Source organism: Phalacrocorax carbo, chromosome 1, assembly GCF_963921805.1.
Source record: "Phalacrocorax carbo chromosome 1, bPhaCar2.1, whole genome shotgun sequence".
Lineage (NCBI taxonomy): Eukaryota > Metazoa > Chordata > Aves > Suliformes > Phalacrocoracidae > Phalacrocorax > Phalacrocorax carbo.
In genome coordinates, this window is record NC_087513.1 from 48,793,182 (window position 1) to 48,816,024 (window position 22,843).

A 22,843-nucleotide genomic window follows, 5' to 3' on the forward strand; every position below is an offset into this window, starting at 1 on the left:
TTTCTTGTAATTTGCTCTCTCACAGATGGATTCTCACAAGATTAATGAGACAAGCAGTGACCTGAAGCGCTCCTTTCCCTGAGACATCCACAAGTGTCTTCCTTGCTCTCCTTCTGGATTCCCTGTTGCCTACACTCACCCAGCATCCTCTCTCCAACCTGAGGTAGGTTTCTCTGTTGAATCCACCTGCTCATTACCATGACACTCTTACTATTATTATCTCTGATACTGCAGTTCCAGTCCAGCTGACACCACCCCAGGGGTGGTAGAGGGCAGAGGTTCAGAACCTGCACAGGAAAGGGGGAGTTACTGAGATCCATAGCAGAATTATTTTCCTAAGGAACACAGGTTGATGTGAGCCTATATCCAAACAGTATGAGAGGCATAAACCCAGATGTGGAAACTCTAAGCCAAAACTCTGAATCTACATTCAACTTTGGCCCCTATCCTGCCAAGGTAGCCAGGTTCTTTTACCGTTAACAAGGCTCAACCAAGCCAGGCTATTGATTAGGCAAGCAAACTAAAATCAACTTTGGTCCATACCCCTAACACCTAGGCACTTTGCTGGATGGTAAACATTGTATCTTAGCTAACCACAGGCACTAAATACACGAGTCTATAGGGTAACAGCATTGCCAGTAATAAGGTCCATTATGAATACTAGCCTTAAAAACAGTTTTATACATGAAAAATCTACTGGATAATCTACTATTATCAAATAAACTTCTCTAGTTTTATTCCATTTTGAGGGATTTTGCCTACTTTATAACAACACTTCTTCAATTTACTCAGGCACAGCATCTTAAGAATTGCTTCTTTATCCTTTTACGCCCCTAACTCCCCTCGAGTTCATGTTGTCTATACATTTAAGTGTTCAAAAGGAGGGGAGTAAGAACCTTCCAGGACAGATTACACGTGGGGTCCTACAGCAATGCAGACCAGACCCAGTTGTTAGGTTCTGTAGGCACTTGCTAAGCACGCCAGTGTGACAGTCTGACTTTCAATTACCCAACCACCGGTAAGTGGTCCACAGCAGATATCCAAGGAACTGAAACAAGAGGTCCAGCACACTTTTTTAAGATGTGCTGTACCACCAACAGGTCTGTTGCACATGTTCCTCAGAGCAAACACGACATAGCCAGAACCATCTTTAGAGGTGAAAGACAAAGTTTGTCCTTGCTGGTCAATGAAAATATTTGATCAACTGCAAAATGTAAATAGAAAGAAAGAAGCTGAAAATTCATACTGAGCTGACTCCAATATGCAACTTAACCCAATTTATAACCTCAGTGACTTTTTTTTAAACATCAGTGCTTTCTGTACACACCCAAGCATAGCTCACACATCTCTAGGTAATTTGTTTTTCTGGTGATGAGTCATAACAATTTAACACCAAAGAATAAAGACTTAGCCTTACGCAAAGACCGAGTTTACACACTGCTTTGCTGCAGTTCTCTAAACAGATATCTGCCATGAAAAAAATTCTATGGTATTCGCAATGAAACCAAGTTCAATTTATAAGTTGTGAATATTGATAGTATACATTTTCATATATAGACATGTATATATGATGAGGTAAGTTGCTACAGTATGGAATTACCATTACACTCCCATTTCCCACAGTACCACAGTAATGGCAATAAGAAAGTTGTGCACAAGATCAGAAAAAAACATACTCAGCCAGGCTGTAACAGCTCAATGTACCCCTTGGTCACCCTGTTTTCCCAAATACCAAAACATCATCAATATAATTAATTTGCCCAGTGCAAGAGTTACAGGTCAGATGGAGTACAGGGCTGTGCACGTAACCTATGTGTGAATATTCAAACACCACCAACCGCTAGAATCCCACATGCTTTACAGGAACCCTGCAAATCTCTGTGAGATGGTGCAATGTCATGATAAACACATATTTAAATTATTTGCAAGATTTCCAACTTGGAGAAAAACAGTTATTAATCAAACCTCTGTCAAGGGACCTGATCTGGGATTCTAAGCACAGTGGATAAGTTATGAGGAGCTTTTAATAGCTCCCATGAAGTTCAAGTTCATTATGGTTTTTGCTGTGTAATGTATGTACTTACATAAGTGGAAGAGAACTGGAAAGAGTCAGCACACTAGTCAGCATTTAATTTTCATTCTGGATTTTATTTTTCCAAAAGAAACCCCAAGGCCCTCCCACATTTATTCAGTGTTAAGTTTACATTCAAATTCCTATAAGTCACTCAAAATCAGTAGCTTAAAATATACACAAGTGTTCCCCAAACTTCCAAAGTCTAACAGAATAGAAAATCTTTCAGAGTTTCAGATTTTCCAGAAATCAGTACACACTGAGAAACAACCTGACTGGAGTATTTCTGTAGAATTGCAACTCAGTTCTAAACTAGTTGAACTTGAAATGGCAATGGCAAGTCTGGGTTTTTTTCCTTCTCTCTTTCTCTAGCCACCCCCACACCCCCAAATTTTTTTTTTATTCCCATTCAGAATAAGTTTATTTAATTATTTGAGGACCAGGTTATTTACTTTTGCCTTTTCTCCCCCACTTTTAGTTTTTTAATAACTACAAAAACAAAATGGGAGGTGGGGGGGAGAAGGAAGAAGTGTTCAGATACATACAGAGAGAATAACTTTTCAAACTTTGAGGCAGATTCACTCAGACTTATTGCTTAAATAGATAAGGAACACTTTGAATGTCAGTTTTAACACGAAGGTAGCTCTTTATATGAAATGTAGTTTTTGCTAAGTCCTAAAAAAGTTAATTGTACAAAAGTTGCATAGTCTCTATTCACACTTCAATAACTTTCATCTGAGGAAACATGCATTGCACATACAACTTATGCTCTACCATGTAGGAGAACTCAGGCCTTTTACCTGTCATTTCTATTGACTGTAGTAGTTCACAGCAAGCTTTTCACAAAAGCACATACTTAGTATAATTTATTGGCCCAGTACATAATGACTGGCTGCCTTTTGAAATTTGACAAACAGTTTATAACTTGTAGGTCCACAAAAGAATTCCTTGCTGCAGAGTGGAATGGAATTTTTCAGGAATGTCTCCCTTATATAGTAAAGAAGTTCCCTTTTTCAAAAACAAAAAAATCAGCTTGGGGGGAAAAAAAGAAAAAAAAAAATCAAACTGCAAGTAACCTCCTAAAAATAAGTTCAAGACTTAAACCAATCCACGCCACACAGTGGCAAGCATTTTTAGCACGATTCAACGCTACATCCACAGCTCCAAATTTGCTTTTGTTCCCCTTCTATCTTCACCTTCTTACACCCAAACCTCTCAACTCTTTAAACCCACTAAGATTCAAGAATATGTCTTCATTTAGTCCTGCTTTACTTTTAGCAAATCTTCACTTATTTCAGGTCTCACTTGCTTCCTTTTAAACCTTCTACCTACTAACACCTGCAGCAAATGCACACCTACTACATTCCTCAAGTGTCCAGATTCTCACTGCTCACTAGCTCAAGTTCCTACCTACCAGCCCCACATCAAGAATTACTGCACTGTGGCAACTGAAGAACATTTATCAGTTCAGTGAAAGTAATCAAAAAAGCTGGAATGCCTGAAACATTAAGATAAGTGTTCAACTTAAATCATATAAAGCACAAAACACAGATAATAACACAAGATTTTTTTTCTCAAATACATGATAGATATATCACATCTACTGTCTATAATCACACTCAAAAGATTAGTGACATAATTCAAGAATCAATATTCTTCAAAACTCAGTGTAAGAGGATACAGAAAACATTTTAAATAAGTTGTTCTGTGAACCATCTAACCAACAAATCTTGGTTTCCTCCAAGCTCCCTTTTGCCTTTTCAACTCCCTTCGCTTCAGGAACTCCAGCTACCCAACCTTACCCGAGGTCTCCCATGGTACTATGGTGCCTAGAAAGTGGCAGCATATGCTGCATTAATTCAAAACTCTACCTGCAAAAGCTTACACAGAGGCAATGTAAATATTAAAGTAAGAAACAGCAATAGCCAATGCAATTCTGTGCTTTCTTTCCTTCTTCATTACTTTTAAACAGAATTCTTACTTGTAGCCATCCCTATCTCTTCCCATTTGCGGTACCACCAGCATGTCCTTGGTTCCACTGCTACCATGCCCTTCTCCAAACAGGAGAGCTCCTGACTCACCTTCATGAGCTAAGTTTTCCAGAATAGGCACAAGACTGCACAACAGTGCCAAAGCCCATCTACTAAAAAAAAACTTCCTTTTTTTCAATGTAATATAGCTAGTTGTCACCCTGAAACCCTTAAGAGCAGGTAGATTCCCAGAAAACTACAGAATACTACAAGGCTTAAGGTTCAACCTTCCACATCAATGTCAACCCAATCACATGATACTGTAGCATTACTTAGGTTGTTAGATACATATGTTATAATGTATCTGCAACATAGGTCAGTCAATTCCACTGCAAGAACCTTAACCTTCACTTCTGCAAGTACAGGTCCTTTACTTTCATGTAACATTATATTCCAGATTTAACATATATAACTTAAGGGGGGGGAAAAAAAAAAAACCAAGAACAAAAACAAACTTCCTCAGGCACTGAAAAGGCTTTGTTTTACCACAATCAAGACAGACTAAAGTAAGAAAATAATGGATCAAAATTTTACAAAAATAAAGGACATTAGATCTGTATTCAACATTTTAGAAACTAAACCCCAGTATTTACTTTTGCTTCCCATACAGTTCACCACAGCAGATACAGTTTTTATACCACTACAGAAATGATTGAAGACATTCCAAGGTATACAATCAAACGTCATTATCTGTTCATGCATGTAAAAACCTTGGAGGTCACAGTCCAGTCAGTCCATATCACCGGCAGTGATTATTTCTCAAATTTCCAAATCTGATTTTTATCTGCAGCATTACAGGTTCTCATTTGCACATCAGCACGCCCCTCAGCCGTACGATAAGCAGTAAGGCACTTTGCCGAGTGAGGATGGTAAACAGTCCCATCTTCTTTGAAATGCCATATAATAATTTCTGGGACAGGAGATCCATCTTTTGGGCAGCTCCTCATACCTATGAAGTCTTCATGCTCAGGAACTTCAGCACATAGCTCAGTTACAGAGTTAAATCTAATCTCCTTATTTGATGTGTATTCAAAAAATTGATTGCCTCCCTGACCATGACATCTAAAAAGAGAAAGGTGAGCCCCAGTAGGATTATGTTCTGGTAAGACATAATCGAGGCATTCTGAAGCTATTCCTGCACTGCGGATAGCACCATGCCAGCCAGGACGATCTTCTGGTACATGCAAATCAGCAAATATATTTTTTAAATACCAGTTAAAACTCTTGCATTTCAAACGCTCTCTTAATATCTTTCTTTCAGAAATATCTCCATAGTTTTCTTTTCTTGCTGAAGGATTTCTGTTGTAAAAGTGCTCTTTGTACTCATCCATCCACACCTCAGCAGCACGTGCCGTGTTCTGAAGAAAATTCGGCCTAGCGTAGGGTGCACGCTTTGGAAACACATGGCCTACATGGGAGCACGGATGAATTTCCAACATGCCTCCACACTGCCAAACCCTAAACGACAATTCTAAGTTCTCCCCTCCCCAAACATCCATTCCTGTATCATAGGTACCCAAGTACTCAAAATACTTCTTGCTGACAGCAAACAAGCCACCAGCCATAGTTGGGGATCTGATTGGGTCAGTTTCAGATTTGCGCCTCAGACGTTCGTGTTGAGGCACTGAGTGCCACTGGAACGTCAGCCGCCAGTCAAACCCCCCAATCATGGGCTCTGCCGTTTGCATGTAGTATTCAAATGTTTTCCAGTCAATAGTGTCAATGACTGGACAAACAATAACGGTCTCGTTCTCAGCAATCCTCTCAAGCAGTGGTTCCAGCCAGCCAGAGACACATTCACAGTGACAGTCCAGAAACGTGAGGACATCACCAGTCGCAAAGGTAGCGCCAATCAAGCGTGCACGAACCAGTCCTTCTCGTTTGTTGGTTCTTACCAAACGAACTCTTTTCAGACTGCTTATGTATTTTTCAAGTTCAGCCTTCAAATACACTTTATCACTCAAGTCGTCCACCAGTATAATTTCTTTTAGAAGCACTGAAGGTGATGTTTCAAGAACACTATGTATCGTCCTCAGCAATGTTGACCAGGCTTCATTGTAAAAAGCAATTATAACAGATGTTGTGGGCAGTCTTCTGTAGTCATAAGATTTAGCTTTACAGCCACTCAGTCGATTATCTTCAATGTGCCGGTGGAGAGAGATTTTATCACTCAAGTAAATATTAATTGCATACCTCTCAATCAGCTCTTCTTCGTGTTTCTTTTCCTCAGGACTCAGCTGCAGGCGAGAGGGCTTTCCCCATTCTCCCGGGGCATAAGGATCAGGCGGGGATTTGTCATAAACTGGACGAGCCAAATCCACAGCTTCTGCTCTGTCAGAAAAGCGCCTCTCCCATTTCCCTTTGGTGATGCTCTCCCCGGCGAGGGAGGCACCGAAGGAAGAAACCGACAGCTCGACCACAAAGTAAGCGATCATCAAGAAGCCGAGAAACACGCAGCTTTTGCGGACCCACGTCCATCTTCTGGCCAGTCGGATCCTCATCGTAGGCGATTAAAAGCAGCCCCTAGCAGAGAGGGGAGCTCCGTGAACTACTGCTGGTGCCCCCACGCCCCCGGGAGGGAGAGACGGAGGGATGGAGAAGGCTGCGGGCCCTCCCAGCTCCGGGCCCGGGCCGCCGGCCGAGTTCGCAGCCGGTCCCTCCGTGGCGGGCCCAGAGGCTCCCGGGGGCGGCGGAGGGAGCGGGGCAGCAGCGGCGGCGCGGAGCAACCCCCCGCCCCTCCGGCCTTGGCGCTCCCCTCGCTTACTTCCTCCTCCTCCTCCCCTCTCGCCGCGGGACAAACCCCTCCTCCCGCCTTGTGGTTTGCTCAAAAAGTTGTCGCTTAAGGAAGGGGCAGAGACTCCCCGGCCCGCCCGGCCGGCGAGGGAGCCCGCCCCGCCTCCGCGCCCGGACCTGCCCGCCGCCTCCGCCGGCCGGCTGCCGGGGGGAGGGAGGGAGCCGCCCCGCCCGGGAAGGCAAACGCCGCCTGGCCCCGCCGCCCGCCCGCCCGCCGCACTCACCCAGCCCCGCGGCGTCCGCGTTGAAGGCGACACCCGTCACCGCAGCTCTGTGGCCTCGGAACGGCCGGATCAGGACGGGGTCCTCCTGGGGGAGAGGGTGCGCGCCGTCAGGCTCCGGCGGGAGAAAAACCCCCTCCCGCTCCCCCGCTCGGGAGCCGTTAACGGCCCGCGCGCAGCGCAAGTACGGCCCCCAGCGGGCCCGGCGCCCTCAGCGCTCCCACCGGCGGCGGCGGCAGCGCAGCCCGCGGCTCCGGGCGACACCCGCCGGCCGCGGTGCCCGTTCGCAGGCCGGTAGCCGCAGCTCGCCTGCCCGCCACAGCATCGTCCCGGCTGCCCACGGCCGGGGCCGACCCCTTACCAGCGCGGAGGCCATGGGCGGAGCGGGACACCGCAGCAACGGTAGCTGCCGGAGCGGAACGGAGCGGCGGCCCGTCAAACCCCCCGCGCTCCAGGCGCAGCCGGCCGAGCCCCGAATTCGTCCGCGGCGCCAACACCGCGTCCTTCCATCCGCCCATTGGCCGGCCGCCCCGCGGGGGGCGGGGCCGCAGAGCCGCCTATCGGTCGTGTAGGTGCTCGACTCCCTCTTAAAGGCACAGAACAGCAGCTCCCCTCGCGTTTCCTGGCAACCGTTCCTGGGTCCCGCCTGGGCCGCCGCCCCCCGGGGGCCCTGAGGCGCCGCGACTGGCGTGGCTGCAGGCGGAGTGCGCTTTCGCCTGCCTGCCACTGCCTGTCCTTGGGGGCCTTTTCCTGCGGGTTAGCCAAAAGCAAACCTGAAAGAAGAAAAAACTTTAAAGTTAGTGGAAGATCTGGCCCGCGTCACCTCGATTTTGTGACTTATCAATCGATGCAGGGTAGCCCTGTTGAACACCTCAGGTGGATTTTGTATTAAGCCACTGACGTGCGGAAACAGACTCCACAACCCGTAAGGTTGTATGGTAGGTATGTTTATTCAGTGCTGGGCAGCACAGGGGATCATCCAGCCAAAATCGTGCGCACCCACGTGGTAGCTGGTCTTGGATTTATACAGCAAAGTGTTACATATACATAAGGTTTCCCAATATGCCTATACATATTCATGACCTGTCCCCGCTTCATATTAAAATTAGCCTAAAGGAGTCATTTCCATAAATCTTTCCCAACTGTGCTTGCGCAGTGCCTCGTGGTGGTGGTCGCAGGGGGTCGTGGGGATGGAGGCTGACGATTCCTCTTTGGCTGACGATTCCTCTTTGTCACGGCTAGTAACCCCTTGTTTCTGCGCACACTCAATTACTCTTGGCTCTTGTCCAAACGGCAAGGTCAGTTTTAGCTGGTTCTTGAGGCAAGTTTCTGTCCGTATCAAGAACTTATCCTTCACTGGGAGATTCCAGGCCTCCTTGCTAATTGTTAGCCTCTGTCCTAATCAAGACTTCAGGACTCTTCGTTTCAATCATCTTGTATGACAGTTAGATAAATATTAGGCAGTAGAGCTAAGCAATACTTAAACTTTTATAGTTACGACTTAAGCCCCTTCTCACCACCTTGGGTAGTTTGGCCTCTGTCTTTTTTCCAGTTGTTTCATAGCCTGTTAATACTTCCTGGATTTCTGAGTCAGCACTCATGCTCATATCATACAGAGTTGTCTTTAAACAGTCGTTTAATGCTCTAAAAAAGTACAACTCCCTCTAAAAAAAAATAAAACCACAGAAATGTTGGTGTTAGTGCTGTGAATGTTTATGCATTTTCATGGTAAGCTAGAGAAGGGAACCAATCTCACTGAAAAAAATACTCTTCCAATCACTATGCTAGCAAAAAGAGGGTTGACATCAAGGCTATGATAGCAAAACTGGCATTCGATATGCAAGTGTTTGTGAAGAAGTAACTTATACTGCAACTACCCTTTTTTTTTTTAAATCCAGTCTGCATTTTACACAGTTTTGTCTGATATTAAACTCTTACAGCTACAGAATCAGTTCAGTAACTAGGCCACTGTGTAAGACCTGCCATTTATAGGGCAGTTCCAAATCAATTGTGTTTAACCATTAAATGCATATTTAAAATAATAATTTTAAAAGTGATTTTAAAAAAGAAGGTTTCCTACACCAAGTATATAAGAAGGTTTCCGTGAAAATCTGCTAGAAACTCCTTACATTGATGTTTTGCAGGCTGATAATTTGCCTTTACAGCTTCAGAACATAAAAGTTTTCTTAAAAAGTAAGTGGTGGGACAGGAAACATTGACTTTAACTTGGTCCTAACTAAAGCTACAGTTTTATGTCATTATTCTTGGTTTTGTTTAATTTGGGTTTTTTTTCTACACAGCTTACTCACCCATCCCTTTGTGTTAGCTCCCATGATTTAGTTATCACAAAGGAAAATGTAGCATTGAAAAAAGTTGGTAATGATAAGACTTAGATGTCCCACATTCAACCACGTTGCAGGAGCAGTGAGTTAACTAGTTAAATTCACTTGGCCTCTTCACCACTGTTGAAGTCTTCCAGTCCTTTCTCAACTGTTTTCCCAACTATCCTCTTTCTCCCAGGGTTTATCAGCTGTGAACGATGCTTCTCAGCAGGGAGGCAGCCAAGCTGCATTTAGATCCTATCCCTCTGGAAAGCAGGTTTAGTACTAAACTCTGAGTGATCTTAAGTTATTCCATGTTCCCCTTCCCTCTGTTTCTCTTTTCCTTTCCCTTCCCCTTCTCTGTTCCATTTCCCTTTCCCTTTCCTTCTCTTGAATGACAGAAACTACCCTCCGTGCTGTTGTAATCGTGTATTATGGTATCTCAGTATTTCTGGTACCATAAGTTCTCAGGTTCAGATGTGTTCTGGAAGTGCCTTAAAACCCAGTGGGCAGAAGCACATGGTTTTTTATTGACAAGCTGAGCTAAATGACAATTCCCAGTCACACTGAATCTTTTTCCATTTGCCTTCTTCACAGCTGCCACACTTCCAGCAGCTCAGTATCCTTTACTCATTTTGGGGTTCTAGCTATGAACTGGCATCTGTGCCTGCCCACAAAATTCCTGAATTATAAAGTTCCAGGTGATAGGCATAAAGCAAAGGAAGGACTGCAATTTACTGAGAGAAAGAGGGCAGCATCCCTCTTTGTACAAACTGCTGGAAGAGTGTTTCTCAAATTGTAGGGCTTACAAAGTTGTCTGTTCTTTGTTGCTTCTCCTCACCTGAGAGTGTTTTGAAGACTCCCAAATGCTTGTAGGAAGCAAAGTATTCCCTTGCCACAGACATATAATTACCTATAATGACTGTAGTTATAAAGGTGGCAGGTAATAGTTTTTCTGCTGATTGTTTTTTCTCATTAGCATGCATAGATTTTATTTTTAGAATGATTTTAAGATTATTGTAACTCCTAATAATCTAATTCAATTATGAGCTGGCATTGTTTTATTAAGTTTGAGAATGACTGTTCCATGATACACAAGTGCAATCTTGTATTAAGTTGTGCACTGTGATGGCAATGATAAATGGTGCATCAGAAAATATCTTCCAAGTGTCATGTCTCAGTAGGCTGTTGTTTCAGCAGCTGTGAAGTTTTATTCTCAGGTACTGTGTTAAGGTAATGTATGTCCAAACAGAAATCTTGTATACGGAGGAACGCTTTCAGATTGAAACTCAAGGTTCTTGCAGGCTGTGTGGTCACTGTAGGAAAGGACCTAGTAAAAGTACATGTGGAATTCAAGGACACATAGACAAACTTGGTAGCCTTTGTGCTTGTATGTTGCAATGCACACATGAATTACACTGATCACATATGATTTCATAATAATTGAGATAATCAAATGCATGTACACAAGGTGCAAATGTAATATACTAGCCCACCTAAAATTCTGGCATATCTAAAATGAGGAGTTCTAAATTAATGTCAATCCTAATTCAAAATAAATGTGAGGAGACCAACTTTACTTACGTGGGACCATACTGGGAGCAGCTGTGTTAGCAGCAGATCTGCCCAGACAGACCCCCAGAGAGGCCTTTGGCCCTCAGGCTGTTGGCAGATAGGGGACAGAAGCAGGCGGTAGTGTGCTGTGGGCGCTAGAGGGGAGTGTGAGATACGCTTTCCCAGCGTGGTGTCGGTTATTCATCCACCTACATGCAGGAAAAGAATGTAGTCTCAGGGCACAAAGATTTAATTACAGGCTGTCTTGCAGTTTTAGAACCATTATACGTATGCCCCCAGCATCTTTCCAACCTCTGATCCTACCTTTTTTTTCTCCTACATCAAAATGGTTATGAAAGTAAATATTAAGACTGTAAAGTAACTTGTGGAGTACTGATGTTTTTTTGGTTGTGTTGAAATTTTCTTGTCAAAATCCCATTAACGTCTGTTTGCCAACAGCAGCAAGAACATGCAAAAGAAAAAGATATCAAGTAGGTACATATAGATTTGAAATGCAAGGATGATTTAGAATATACATGATGTTACATTTAGTCTAAGAAACATATAGTCTAGAAATATCCTGGGGTCCTAAGAGAATTGACAGGTGTAGTTGCTAAGCCATTCTCCATCATATTTGAAAAGTCATGGCAGTCAGGTGAAGTCCCCAGTGGCTACAGAAAAGGGAATAACACACCCAGACCCTGGGAACTACTGACCAGTCAGCCTCACCTCCGTGTCCGGTAAGATCATGGAGCAGATCCTGCTGGAAGCAATGTCAAAGCATATGGAAGTTGGAGAGGTGATTAGAGACAGCCAGCATGGCTTCACCAAGGGCAAATCGTGCCTCACTGATCTAATGGCCCTCTATGATGGAGTGACTGCATCAGTGGGCAAGGGAAGAGTAACTGATGTCATCTACCTGAACTTCTGTAAAGCCTTTCATGTAGTCCCCACAACGTTTTTGCCTCTAGATTGGAGTGACATGGATTTCATGGATGGACTATTAGATGGATAAGGAATTGGCTGGATGGCTGCATCCAATGAGTTACAGTTAATGGCTCATTGTCCAAATGGAAACCAGTAATGAGTGGTGTTCCTCAAGGGTCTGTTTTGGGCCCATTACCATTTAATATCTTAATTAATGACATAGACAGTGGGTTTGAGTGCACCTTCAGCAAGTTTCTGGATGACACCAAGCTGAGTGGTACAGTTGACAAGCCTGAGGGACGGGATGGCATCCAGGGGACCTTGACAGGCTTGAGGAATGGGCCCGTGCAAACCTCAGGAGGTTCAACAAGGCCAAGCGCAAGGTGTTGCTTGGGGCAACCCTTGGTATCAATACAGGCTGGGGGATGAAGGTACTGAGAGCAGCCCTGTGGAGAAGGACTCGGGGTACTGGTGGATGAAAAGCTGGACATGACCCGGCAATGTGTGCTTGCAGCCTAGAAGGCCTGGGCTGCATCAGAAGAAGCGTGGCCAGCAGGTCGAGGGAGGTGATTCTGCCCCTCTACTCTGCTCTGGTGAGACCCCACCTGCAGTACTGCATCCAGCTCTGAGGTTCCCAGCACAGGAAAGACATGGACCTCTTAGAGCAGTTCCAGAGGAGGGCCACAAAAATGATCAGAGGGCTGTTGTAGCTGACAGATATTTGAGATTTTTCCCTGTTCAGTGTATAGATTGTGTTTGTACTGAAGGATAAATAGGAGAACTTAAAATTGCCTGAAGGAAAATATGTGTAAAGGAAAACTGCATAATTTAAAACCAGCACTTTAAACCGAATAACCATCTGGATTAGAAGCTGAGGGTGACAGTTACTCTGCAAAAGAACTTGTCTTAAAGTCGTTAGACTTTGTATAGAAGTGGGTGTGTTATCCAAAGGGGTTTTTCTGTTTGTTCCTTTCAATTAGATGCTTTTGTATAAAAACTACATATATTGCTAATGGCTACAGGGCTTAAATTCCATAATGTTTCTCCCTAAGGACCAAAACAGCACAGTAAAAATACTGACATAGTAATATGCAGCTGAAGCATACACCGAGCTGCATGTAAAACTCTCTTAGTGTTACCTCCAATGTCACATTATAACTCATACTCTTTATAATGCATGTGCATTATTTGAATCTGAGAATGTTTGCAGCCACATTGTTTTCTGATAACGGGACTGGTTTGACTACAGAATTTTCTGGGAGAATCCTATTATGGTGTTTTATATTAGTGGCATGACTACCTGGCTGGATACCCACATGCAATTCCAAAGTTAAAGGACATCTTTCTCCTTCTTAATTTTTTTTTTGTGATGTTTTAACAGATAATCAATACCAGTGATGTCTGCTGCATTGCCAGTAACATGGGTATGTCAGTAAACATATTTTTATTTCAAAGCACTTGCATCTAGCTTTTCTAAAAATAAGTAAAGTAGTTGTTTTCTAAATATACACGTGGTATGATGGCTCTTTGCCACTGAGTACAATACCTGAGAAACTGTCACGTTGCAAAATTAAATGCGTTGGAGTCAACTCACTTTAGCAAATTGTTTGGTAATATGTGTTTAAAATCAAGAACTATTCATGTGTCTTACCGGGTTCATAAGTGTTAGAACAAGTTTGGAAGAATTTAGTACAATGTAGCTAAAGGTTAGAACAATTTTATTAATGCTTCAGCAGATGCTGTATAGAATGGTGTTTATAGAATATCTTCCACTTAATACTGCTTAACAACAGCATCATCTAGTATAATGTGGATATTAACTGCAAGAGTGAGTTGATGAAAGATGAACAGTGAACTGTTACATGGAGATGCCTAGCTTGGTAAAGTATCTGTTTAGGTATGTATCACAAAGCAAGACTTCACCTAAAGAATCTGGCAAGGAGGATGAACTGGGGAATGGAATAAACAGCATGAAGAGAAACTAAAATAAGAAATTTAACTGGAAAAATAAGCTCTAGGTATCAGAGATCACTTAGTTTTAGAAAAAAAAGTCCAAACTCTGTGAAACCAAATTCTGGCTTAGCTGACAAATTTGTGAATAGAGGGTGGCAGTAAATCTATCTGCTGGGTGTTAACAAGGAACTTGGTATTTGCACATAGCAAAATTCATATTAGTAAGTATTTTATAAGTTCATGTGGTTTGTTTTAAACCAGACTACATTAAAACTGTGTGGGTGAGGTTTTCAACCGTAAAACTGAAGACACAGAGAATACAAGGCATGATAACACCTCAATACATGATGTTTGACTCAGCTTTTCAAAAGGAAAACTACTATAAGCTTAGCTTTATACAGAGAATGTAGTGAAGCACCTGTTTTTACCGCCTCCAATTACAGTATGATCAGTATGTTTCAGGAACTGAAAAAGCTGTTAGAAACACTCAGAAAAATAAATGAATTTTCTTATGTACGTAGATGGACAAACAGGATATGAGACAGAAACATAAACTGAAGGCTGTGTAATAATGCAGACTATATCAGTGATGCCGGGTAGTTGATGATACACCAGTGAAGCCCAAAGACAAGAATGTGGGTTTTTCTGTACTTGAAGGAACAAAGCAGAAAGGGATGTGTAGGTGTTACTATGAGGCTTTGGGGAACTAGTGGGATTGAATGAAAAATTGCAAGACATGCATATTATAGCAAAAATAATCAGATACATTAATATGGTACTTTTTATTCAGAGATTGTGTAGTATCTTTCTAGTTCTATTAGTTGTTCTACAGGTAGGAATTTGCTTGCTTTCACATTTCTATAGAAGCATACATGGTGATGAAAGCTATTGGAAGACTGCTGTTGAGAATGCACGCTCCAAAGAAACTAATTTTATGTGGGATTATAGCAAAATCAGAAAGAGAATTAATGTCTGACTCCCAAGTCTGATTTCAGGGCCCCAAGAAATTACTGTTGTTCCTCCAGGAAATACTTAACCCCCAAAATTGTGTAGAAATAAAATTCAGAAATATAAGCATTGTTTTTTAAGTTAGACCACTTATCAAAATTACCTATAAATGAGCATAACACAGTCCCACTTGGCTAATGACATTTTCTGTTCAATAGTCCTGATATTATTGCAGATTCAACCCATGTTTTGTGTCACGCCTTGTTCAGATCCCATTTCTTATTTACTTTTTCTTTACATTAAGTTTAAGAGAGAGGTAGTCACTTCTGTCATCTTAGCTGGGTAAATTCTCACCAGTATTTGAGTATGTCTTAGCTTTTGTTTTCCACTAGCTATTTGTTGGGGATATTTTTTGGTGGTATCAGAGTTATATGGAGGAACAAGGGAATGGCTGTTTCTAACTTTCTTGCCTTGGATATGGCAGTTTATAGCGAGAGGTATATAGGTATGTGGGCAGTGCCTGGATTCATGGTGTGGGTTAGGCCTGAGTCAGAACTCAAGGGTTTTTTTAAATACCTCTTGCTTATGTTGATAAATTCTAAATTTGGTTTAAGTGTCTCCTAGCTCAAGCTGAAGCTTAATATGGAGTCCGGGATCAGTAAGGTATGTCAAGCTTTGTGCATTGACAGTGTGTCTAAATATGCTAGTTTAAGTCTAGCTCATTTCAGGTGCTTTTAAAATCAAGTTACTTTGTTAATTCTGAATGTTCTTGCATCCCTGTACCATATTTATACTTAGATGTAGTACCAAACCAGACATAAATCTAGTGGTCAGCTGCTGCCAAAAGGGGGATCATCGCTCCTTCTTTTCACATTGGCATTTGTGGTCATCTGACCTAGGAGTGAAATGGTTTAGAAAGCTAAACCACCATGAATAGTAGTGTGGTGGCTGCTTATTTATTGTTGGTTTAGTGTTCTGCCAGTTTAGTGTACTGAATTGGTTCTTGTCAGGATCAGATCAATGGTAACTGGCATAAATTAAGTAGTTGGAGCTTGCTGCTGAGTGTGGGACTGCTCTTTTTGGCAATATTTAGCCAAAACATTGTTCTAGAGAAGCTGTCAAACTACACCCTTAGACAATTTTTCTTGTATCGTCAGCATACAGCTGCTACCTCATGCTCAACCAGTAACAACCACCATCATGATTCCTATGCTAATTTATTTTTTCTGCTGCTGCTGGGAGGGGAAAATGGAAATTGCCTTACTTTCTGTCTTTCGTAAGCTTGCTTGTCTGCACTTACGCAAGGAAGACTAAGGGAAAACACACATAAACATCAAATATGAGTGAACAGTGAAGGTACAACAGAAAAACTAAAGCAAGCGCTTAAAACCAATGACCAGAACTGCCAGGTACAAAGGATGAGAAATTATAACAAATGTTATTACAGAAACAAGTAGAGCAAAACCAATATGCAGCTATTATTGGAAAACAAGGAACCTACTGGTGCCTGAACACCTGCAGCTACAAGTGGAGGGAGTATGTAGCTGTTAAAAAATCACAAGGGGAGGTCAGCAGGCCAATTGAGCTTCTGGGTCCTCCGCTGTGACTTCCAGTTTAACCAGTCTGTTTATGGTGACAAAGGAGGGGGAACATGGTATCCAGGGAGATGTAGAAGGAAGCACAAGAGTGCACTCAGTGAAGCAGGGATGGTCTTCAACTGCACCGCCTGGTGTACATACCATATTTTACCTGTGGCATTAGTTTCTTCTGCCAAATGCTTGCTGAAGGCCAGGGTCTCATCCATCAGGAGACTTCAGGTGCTTAGCACAGGACTGTATAATATGCATTTGTTTAGCATTGTCATAATGCTAGTCTCCCAGCTCCACACCACCCATGCATCCTCTAAAAAGGATCTTTGACTCTGTATCTCATGACTAGTACAGAGACGATTTGGGCACTGAATTAGAAATGTCATTGCTCTCTCCTCTGCTGCCCCTTTGTGGCATGTATCTAAGGACTGAACCACCAGTTTATTTTACCAGGGCTGAACTAGATTTTTGTTAGTACACTTAAAAGAACTAGGAGAACTTGATTCCTCTCTTCCCTTAGTTTAGTTTTCAGGGGGACAGGAGTAATGCAAGGTGTTTCTGACCAGCAGTAGGAGCTGCTTCAGATTCAGGATTGTTACAGAGAAGACTAGGTCACGAGAGAGAGAAAACCTTACAGATTACACTTTTGCCACTTCATAGGCAACCCTAAATGCTGATTGATCCATGTTCATCATTGCTATGCCAGAGCATGGTAGGGACTTTGTCTGGAGAAGGAAAAGGAAAGCCTCCATCTGTACTTTCATTTTTTTTTCTTTTGCTGTTGCAGCACTGGCTGCTTGGGCAGGAAGAGCTTTCCAGCGTGACAGTTGGCAAAGCCACAACATGACAGAGTACCACAGATGCTTCCTGCTCCTATCATTTAGATTTTCTCTTGAATATTACTTGCGTGGCTGATACATGCAGAAAGATGAAGGGGCACTAGTAGTTTTCGACTCCCAGGAGTTTTATTATTAAATACACTGTTCTGTTTGTGTGCCTAGATTGAGTATAAAAGCTGCTACCACAAATGAGATAGCTAGACACTGGGGTAAGTGGTGTAGTTACATCTTGTCAAATGCTTATGGAATGATAAAAATCTAACCAATGGGCCCTATTCCACTGATGATGCGTGCAAGTATAGTGAGTCATTTTGGGAGTAGAAAGTCCAAACTACAAGTATCTTCCTCACTCCACACCTTACGCTTTTAAACTCCCTTTCCTTTCCTGCAGGAAGGCTGTATACATGCCTAGCTAGATGTGTGTCAGCTTGTTTTAAGACTTCTTGCAGGGGCTCTAATATTACAAAATTTTATGCTGGACTCAACATAATGACTCATTTTGTTTGAGAGTGATGACTTCTGAATGGCTGAACAACCCATATACTGTAAAGTGGAGAGAAGCAGAAGGTGGCATCTGCTTAGTATCACAAAATGGATCAGGGAGGAATGACCCTAATTTTCTTGTTAAAACAAGTTTTTGAGAACACTGCTTGGGCTCCCTGTAGCATTCAGTTGTATCGCAACACATTACTTGTTTTTATAATTTTTCACACTTCTAATCGCGAGGCTGCTGCATATGGACACACTATATCCAGAACCTCCATCACAATCCAGTTGGGATTCCACAGGGCATTTTACAGTGGCAGTTAGCACACAGGTACTATGGAGACTGGTCCCAAATGTGGGGAGGGTCAATAGTGCCTCAGCAGGCAAGATATGCAGCACATCAGTATCAGTGTAATCCCTGAGCACTACAGAAAAGAAAACAGAAGTCATAGCACCTTTCCTTTCAACATTAGAATAAATATTGGGGTGTGACAGCTTTTGCAGATGCAGTAGCAGGAGTCGTACAGGAAGCATGCTCAGATGGTTTCCGCCCGTTCACAACTCACCCTGACAGTTTTCCTTCAGTATGCTGTGAAACTGCAACCTAACAAGTATTTTCACACCACACAATCTCTCTGACAGAGACAAAATATTAAATTCATGCTAAAATGATCACAAGGTAGCATGTTAGAGATGATAGCATCTAACTTACCCTGTGCACTGCTTGCATTTTTTTGCACTAATTTTTACTTAGAATTTGTTTGCTGACTACTTTCACTCTAGTTTAAGAGAATTCATCCTTAACTAGATTTTTGTTTTGAAGAACACAGCTTGCTGTTAGTATAAACACCTTGTTCTTGCACCCATAGAACAGACAGGGTGTGCTTTGAATTTTGCAGTCGTTGTCAGAAAAGGGTCCTACACACTTGCTACAAGAGCTGCCTTCAAGATCACCCCTGCTGCAAGGAAGTATTTCTGCCATAGTATTGAATATTATCATGACACTTATGTCTTCACCAAAAGCTGATGAACGCTTGCAGATAGGCACATTTTACTGTGACACACCACTTAATTATGTCACCCACATTTAATTTTGGTATTTTTAATTAAAAAAATCACTAGATTAAATTTCTTACATCAGTTTACTTAGAAAATTTAGTATTCTAGTCTTGTTACACTCCTCCAACCTATCATCGCTTATGTGAAATCATACAGTGATCCATAGTGGTTGTCGAATTTCAGTATTCAGATTCGCAGCACAGATCATAGTAGGCTCTCCTCCAAACCAAAACAAGATGATGACTGAAATGCTCAAGGAAAAGCATGAAATGATAGAGGATGTAATTTGAAGCACTCCTGACATTAGTGCCTCAAGCTGGTGGAGCTTGCTTTAAGATATATGCTTTTCAAATTGTATATTCATTTTTTTTGCTCCTCTCACTCCTATCCTGTTCTGCTTTGCTTCCCTCGAAGCTTTCAACAACCTCCTCGCAGCTCATGCTTTTCTTTCCACTGTCCCCTTTCAAATCCCCACTTCCTTCATTCACAGTATTTTAACTGTTGCTTCCTCCACCTCTAGTTGCTGGGGCACTGGGAGCCACAGAGGGGATTATCCTTCTGCTTGAGTTTTGCTGTCCAGAGACCAGCCCATGCAGCCAATAGCATCCTACAAGCATCAGCCTGCAGCAGCAGTTTACCCAGGAGTGGTTCCGGTGTGGTTCACCACACTGTCACAGCAGCTGTTGAAATGGCACAACTGAGGGGATGCTGCAGGAAGAGAGGAGAGGAGCAGAGGAGGCAACCTGAGCCAGCATCGTGGACTACAATCCTGCTGTGTGAAAGGCTCAGTTGCAACCTGATCCCACCCCCTGCAACCAGGCAGAGCAATTTGCTCAGAAAGGTACAATTTTCAGAGAATTTTGCTGAACAACGCACAAGGCTGACTATACAGATACTTAACAGGTTGCAACTTGTCCATGCTTTCCACTACGGTAGCAAAAGACATCCCCAGCACCAGAAGATCACCCCGACAAGTGTCAAAGCTTGTTCAAAAGCTTGGAGATGATAGAGTATCATCAGCAATAAACATTAACAGAAAAATAACACTTCCCCCTCGAATTCCATTCTTTAAAATGGCTAGGCCCTTTTATTTCATAACATTATTCTGGCCCCCCCCCCCCCCCAAACCTCTTGAGCTGTATAATTTTATTTGGGTGGTTAGTGGTTAAATGTATTTCTCCATGAAGTTTCCTCAAAGGCCTGATTTCTAAGTTACAGTACAACCATCAAGCCTTGCAAGACTGAAACAAGGCAAGAAAGCCACAGGAGCACTTGTTTTGTATTTGGCAATATCTCAAACGTCGTCAGTTTGGAAATAACTGCCTACAGCTTAACTGTTGAACTTGGATTGATTTTAAGTGCAACATTTCAAACTGGGTTTATGATGGCATACAGGAGTATGTTTCAGTGTTTCAGTCTTTCTGACAATGATTGCCAGAGATCAAGCATGACTTTGGAAAACAAACACCGAGGAGTCTATCGGTTGAGCTGATTGCCTTCGGGGACAGTAATGAAGAGCATACTACTTTACATCATCTTTCAAGTGGTATTTTATCAGCTCACAATTCTCATCCAGTGATCAAAAAGCCTGTAGCACTTCTTCATTCCAACATATAAAATATAGATTGTGTTGATTGGTATCAAGCTGACACATGATCATTTAGTTGATAGTCAGACTTGCACTGTTTGTGGCCCTTTTCTCAAAAGAATGAAGTCAGTGAGAGTTAAAGCTGTAATAATTGTATTCAAGTGTTGACATGCCTGAGGAATGGCTGGGGACCCCTGCTATCCCAAGCTCTTTTAAAATGGCAGTTCAGAATACTTTTAACCTCCTGCTGTAGGGTTTAGTTCATCTTTTGTTGAAACATTAATACTTTTGAAATTAAACTTGCTGCAATATACTGGCCCTGCAGAAGAAAATTCAAATTATTTCTGCACCTTTAAGGTAGAAAGCCAGAACAGAGCATATTAAGATTTAGTGGTATAGGCACTCCCCCACATCTTCTAAACATACTTATTTTAAATCTGTTTTAGTTTCATAAGCAATGTGTTATCTATAACAAAAAAAAAAAGGCTATGACAACTGTTTTGCAGAAACTCAGCTATTTTTTCAATAGTTAGAATGTCAAATTTCTATTTGAAACACCTCACATTACTCTAACATTTGTTCAGCCAGCCAGCTAGTTTCATTCTACAGCTTATACATGGAATATTTGACAGAAGCTTTTTCCTATTACATCCTTTTTAAGACCAGAATGGCAGTTTTGTAATGTCAGGCTTCCTACATTAACATTTAAAGTTTTATATGCAGTTATCTGAGAACCAGTAAAAAGGGACTCCAAATCTGATATAACACTAAGTTCTCCAAGTGTAACAAAGCATTTCTGTAACTCAAGGCAAAAGAGGGAGCATTTGAATGTAGCAGCAGAACTGATGTTGCATTTAATTTAATTTCACTGATACTTTGCTCAATTAGATAAAAGCCTGTAACAGCACCATGCCATGAACTAAGTCAAGGAGAAAAGTCACCTTCTCAATTTCATTTAAATTATAGGTTTCTATGATTGAAAAAAAAAAATTTCAGTGCTCTTTATTCCTGATCAGTTAGAAAAATAATACAGATTTCATTAACTTTACATGCCTACAAGAGAACTTTCTTTTCAGAAACTGATTTTAAACACATAAAACCAGAAAAACCACAGAAGCTTTGACAAAAAGGAGCAGGTTCTTGCAAGACAGTCCTAAGTAGAGAGCAGGGCAGTGAAATCACACAAGCCTGCAAATAAGTCAGCTTTTCATTTTCCTTAGAAATAGTTACAATTTTTATTATTTATATACCTGAAAGGTTTGAAAGAGCTAAATAACAGTGAGAAATCCTCTTCTTCCTTGAGGAGCAGCTGCTTTCCACAGGTCTGCAGCAGAGCTTTCTGGAGATCACGTTAAAATCTGTGGGCTTTCCTATGAATTACAGACCGTTACCTTGAAGTGGCTAAGTGTGTCTGGCTTGTAGTATGAAACACAAATATTAGAAGGCATAAGCAAAATTTAACAGATACCCACTGAAGACAGTTTGAAAATAGGATCACAGGATAATTCAGGTAGGAAGGGGCCTGGGGAAGTCATCTACTGCAAACTCCTGCTCAAAGCAGTAGAACTTAATGAAGTTTCCTTCAGATTATTTAATGAAGCATCATTCCTTTAATGCCTGCAAAGACAAAAAGGGTGTGAATGTTCCTTGCTAAAGAGTTTTCTGCTGAATAGTCTTCCATCTCCACAAAAGAATAACTGAATAAGCTGTTATTTTGAACATTTGAATACTGATTTAACCTATTATCACTCTTCACAGCTCAGAATATCTTCCCAGACAGCTGTCTGCAGAACTGCATTGCACTGTAATGGGATAAGCTCAGGAAAGAGGAGAACGGGCAAGGATTAGAAATCTGTGCAGTTCAGCACTGAGCAGTAACAACTAAGCTCTGTGTTATTTCCCCTGCAGGTTTCTTTCCTAACAGGAGAAGAGCAAATCTCAAGTCTAGTTTAAGATTCACCTACCTTTACTAAGATTCACTGGAAATAAATAAATTAAGAAAGAAAGAAAATGCTTCCTACAAGGAGTTTTTCATCCATGACCAGTAACTTAATTCCTGACCATCTCTGAAATTTAAAAACATCGCCACCGAAGACTTCAAGATTAGATGTTAGCTTAAGTTCAGTTCACTAAAGAACAACTCTAAGAGCTGTAAAAACACTGAAACACAGAATCATTAAGGTTGGAAAAGACCTCTAGGATCATTACGTCCAGCTGTCAGCCCAACACCACCATGTCTCCTAAACCATTCCCTGAAGTGCCACATCTACACATTTTTTAACACCTCCAGGGAAGGTGACTCCACCACCTCTCTGGGCAGCCTGTTCCAATGCCTGACCACTTTTTCAGTAATGAAATTTTTCCTAATATCCAGTCTAAACCTCCCCTGACACAGCTTGAAGCCATTTCCTCTTGTTCTATCACTAGTAACTTGGGAGAAGAGACCAATACTCACGCAACTACA

The 22,843-nt window shown here is 42.0% G+C and overlaps 2 protein-coding genes and 1 long non-coding RNA gene across 6 annotated transcripts in view; 1 reads left to right on the plus strand and 2 right to left on the minus strand.

Annotated features, from left to right (window-relative positions):
• The window catches only part of POC1B (POC1 centriolar protein B), a 59,454-nt gene extending 51,863 nt beyond the window's left edge, over positions 1 to 7,591 (minus strand). For 3 of the 4 annotated variants that reach the window (XM_064450632.1, XM_064450643.1, XM_064450624.1), the window contains exons 1-2: positions 7,477 to 7,591; positions 7,119 to 7,203 (exon numbers count right to left, since the gene is read on the minus strand). In XM_064450632.1, coding sequence (XP_064306702.1) covers positions 7,119 to 7,203; positions 7,477 to 7,491 — 100 coding nt within the window. In that variant the 5' untranslated portion in view covers positions 7,492 to 7,591. The remainder of the gene's footprint in view (positions 1 to 7,118; positions 7,204 to 7,476) is intronic. The other variant, XM_064450639.1, reaches the window with a different exon arrangement.
• Positions 2,128 to 7,202, minus strand: GALNT4 (polypeptide N-acetylgalactosaminyltransferase 4). Its single transcript, XM_064450608.1, has 2 exons — positions 7,119 to 7,202; positions 2,128 to 6,624 (listed from the first exon to the last, which is right to left on the minus strand). Exon 2 carries the CDS (start codon positions 6,600 to 6,602, stop codon positions 4,854 to 4,856), a length of 1,749 nt encoding a protein of 582 aa, XP_064306678.1. The 5' UTR covers positions 6,603 to 6,624; positions 7,119 to 7,202; the 3' UTR covers positions 2,128 to 4,853.
• Positions 7,191 to 22,474, plus strand: LOC135313195 (uncharacterized). The gene is made up of 3 exons (XR_010372827.1): positions 7,191 to 8,040; positions 13,299 to 13,341; positions 19,312 to 22,474. It is a non-coding gene; the product is annotated as an uncharacterized LOC135313195 (long non-coding RNA).
• Positions 22,475 to 22,843: the final 369 nt, after the last annotated feature.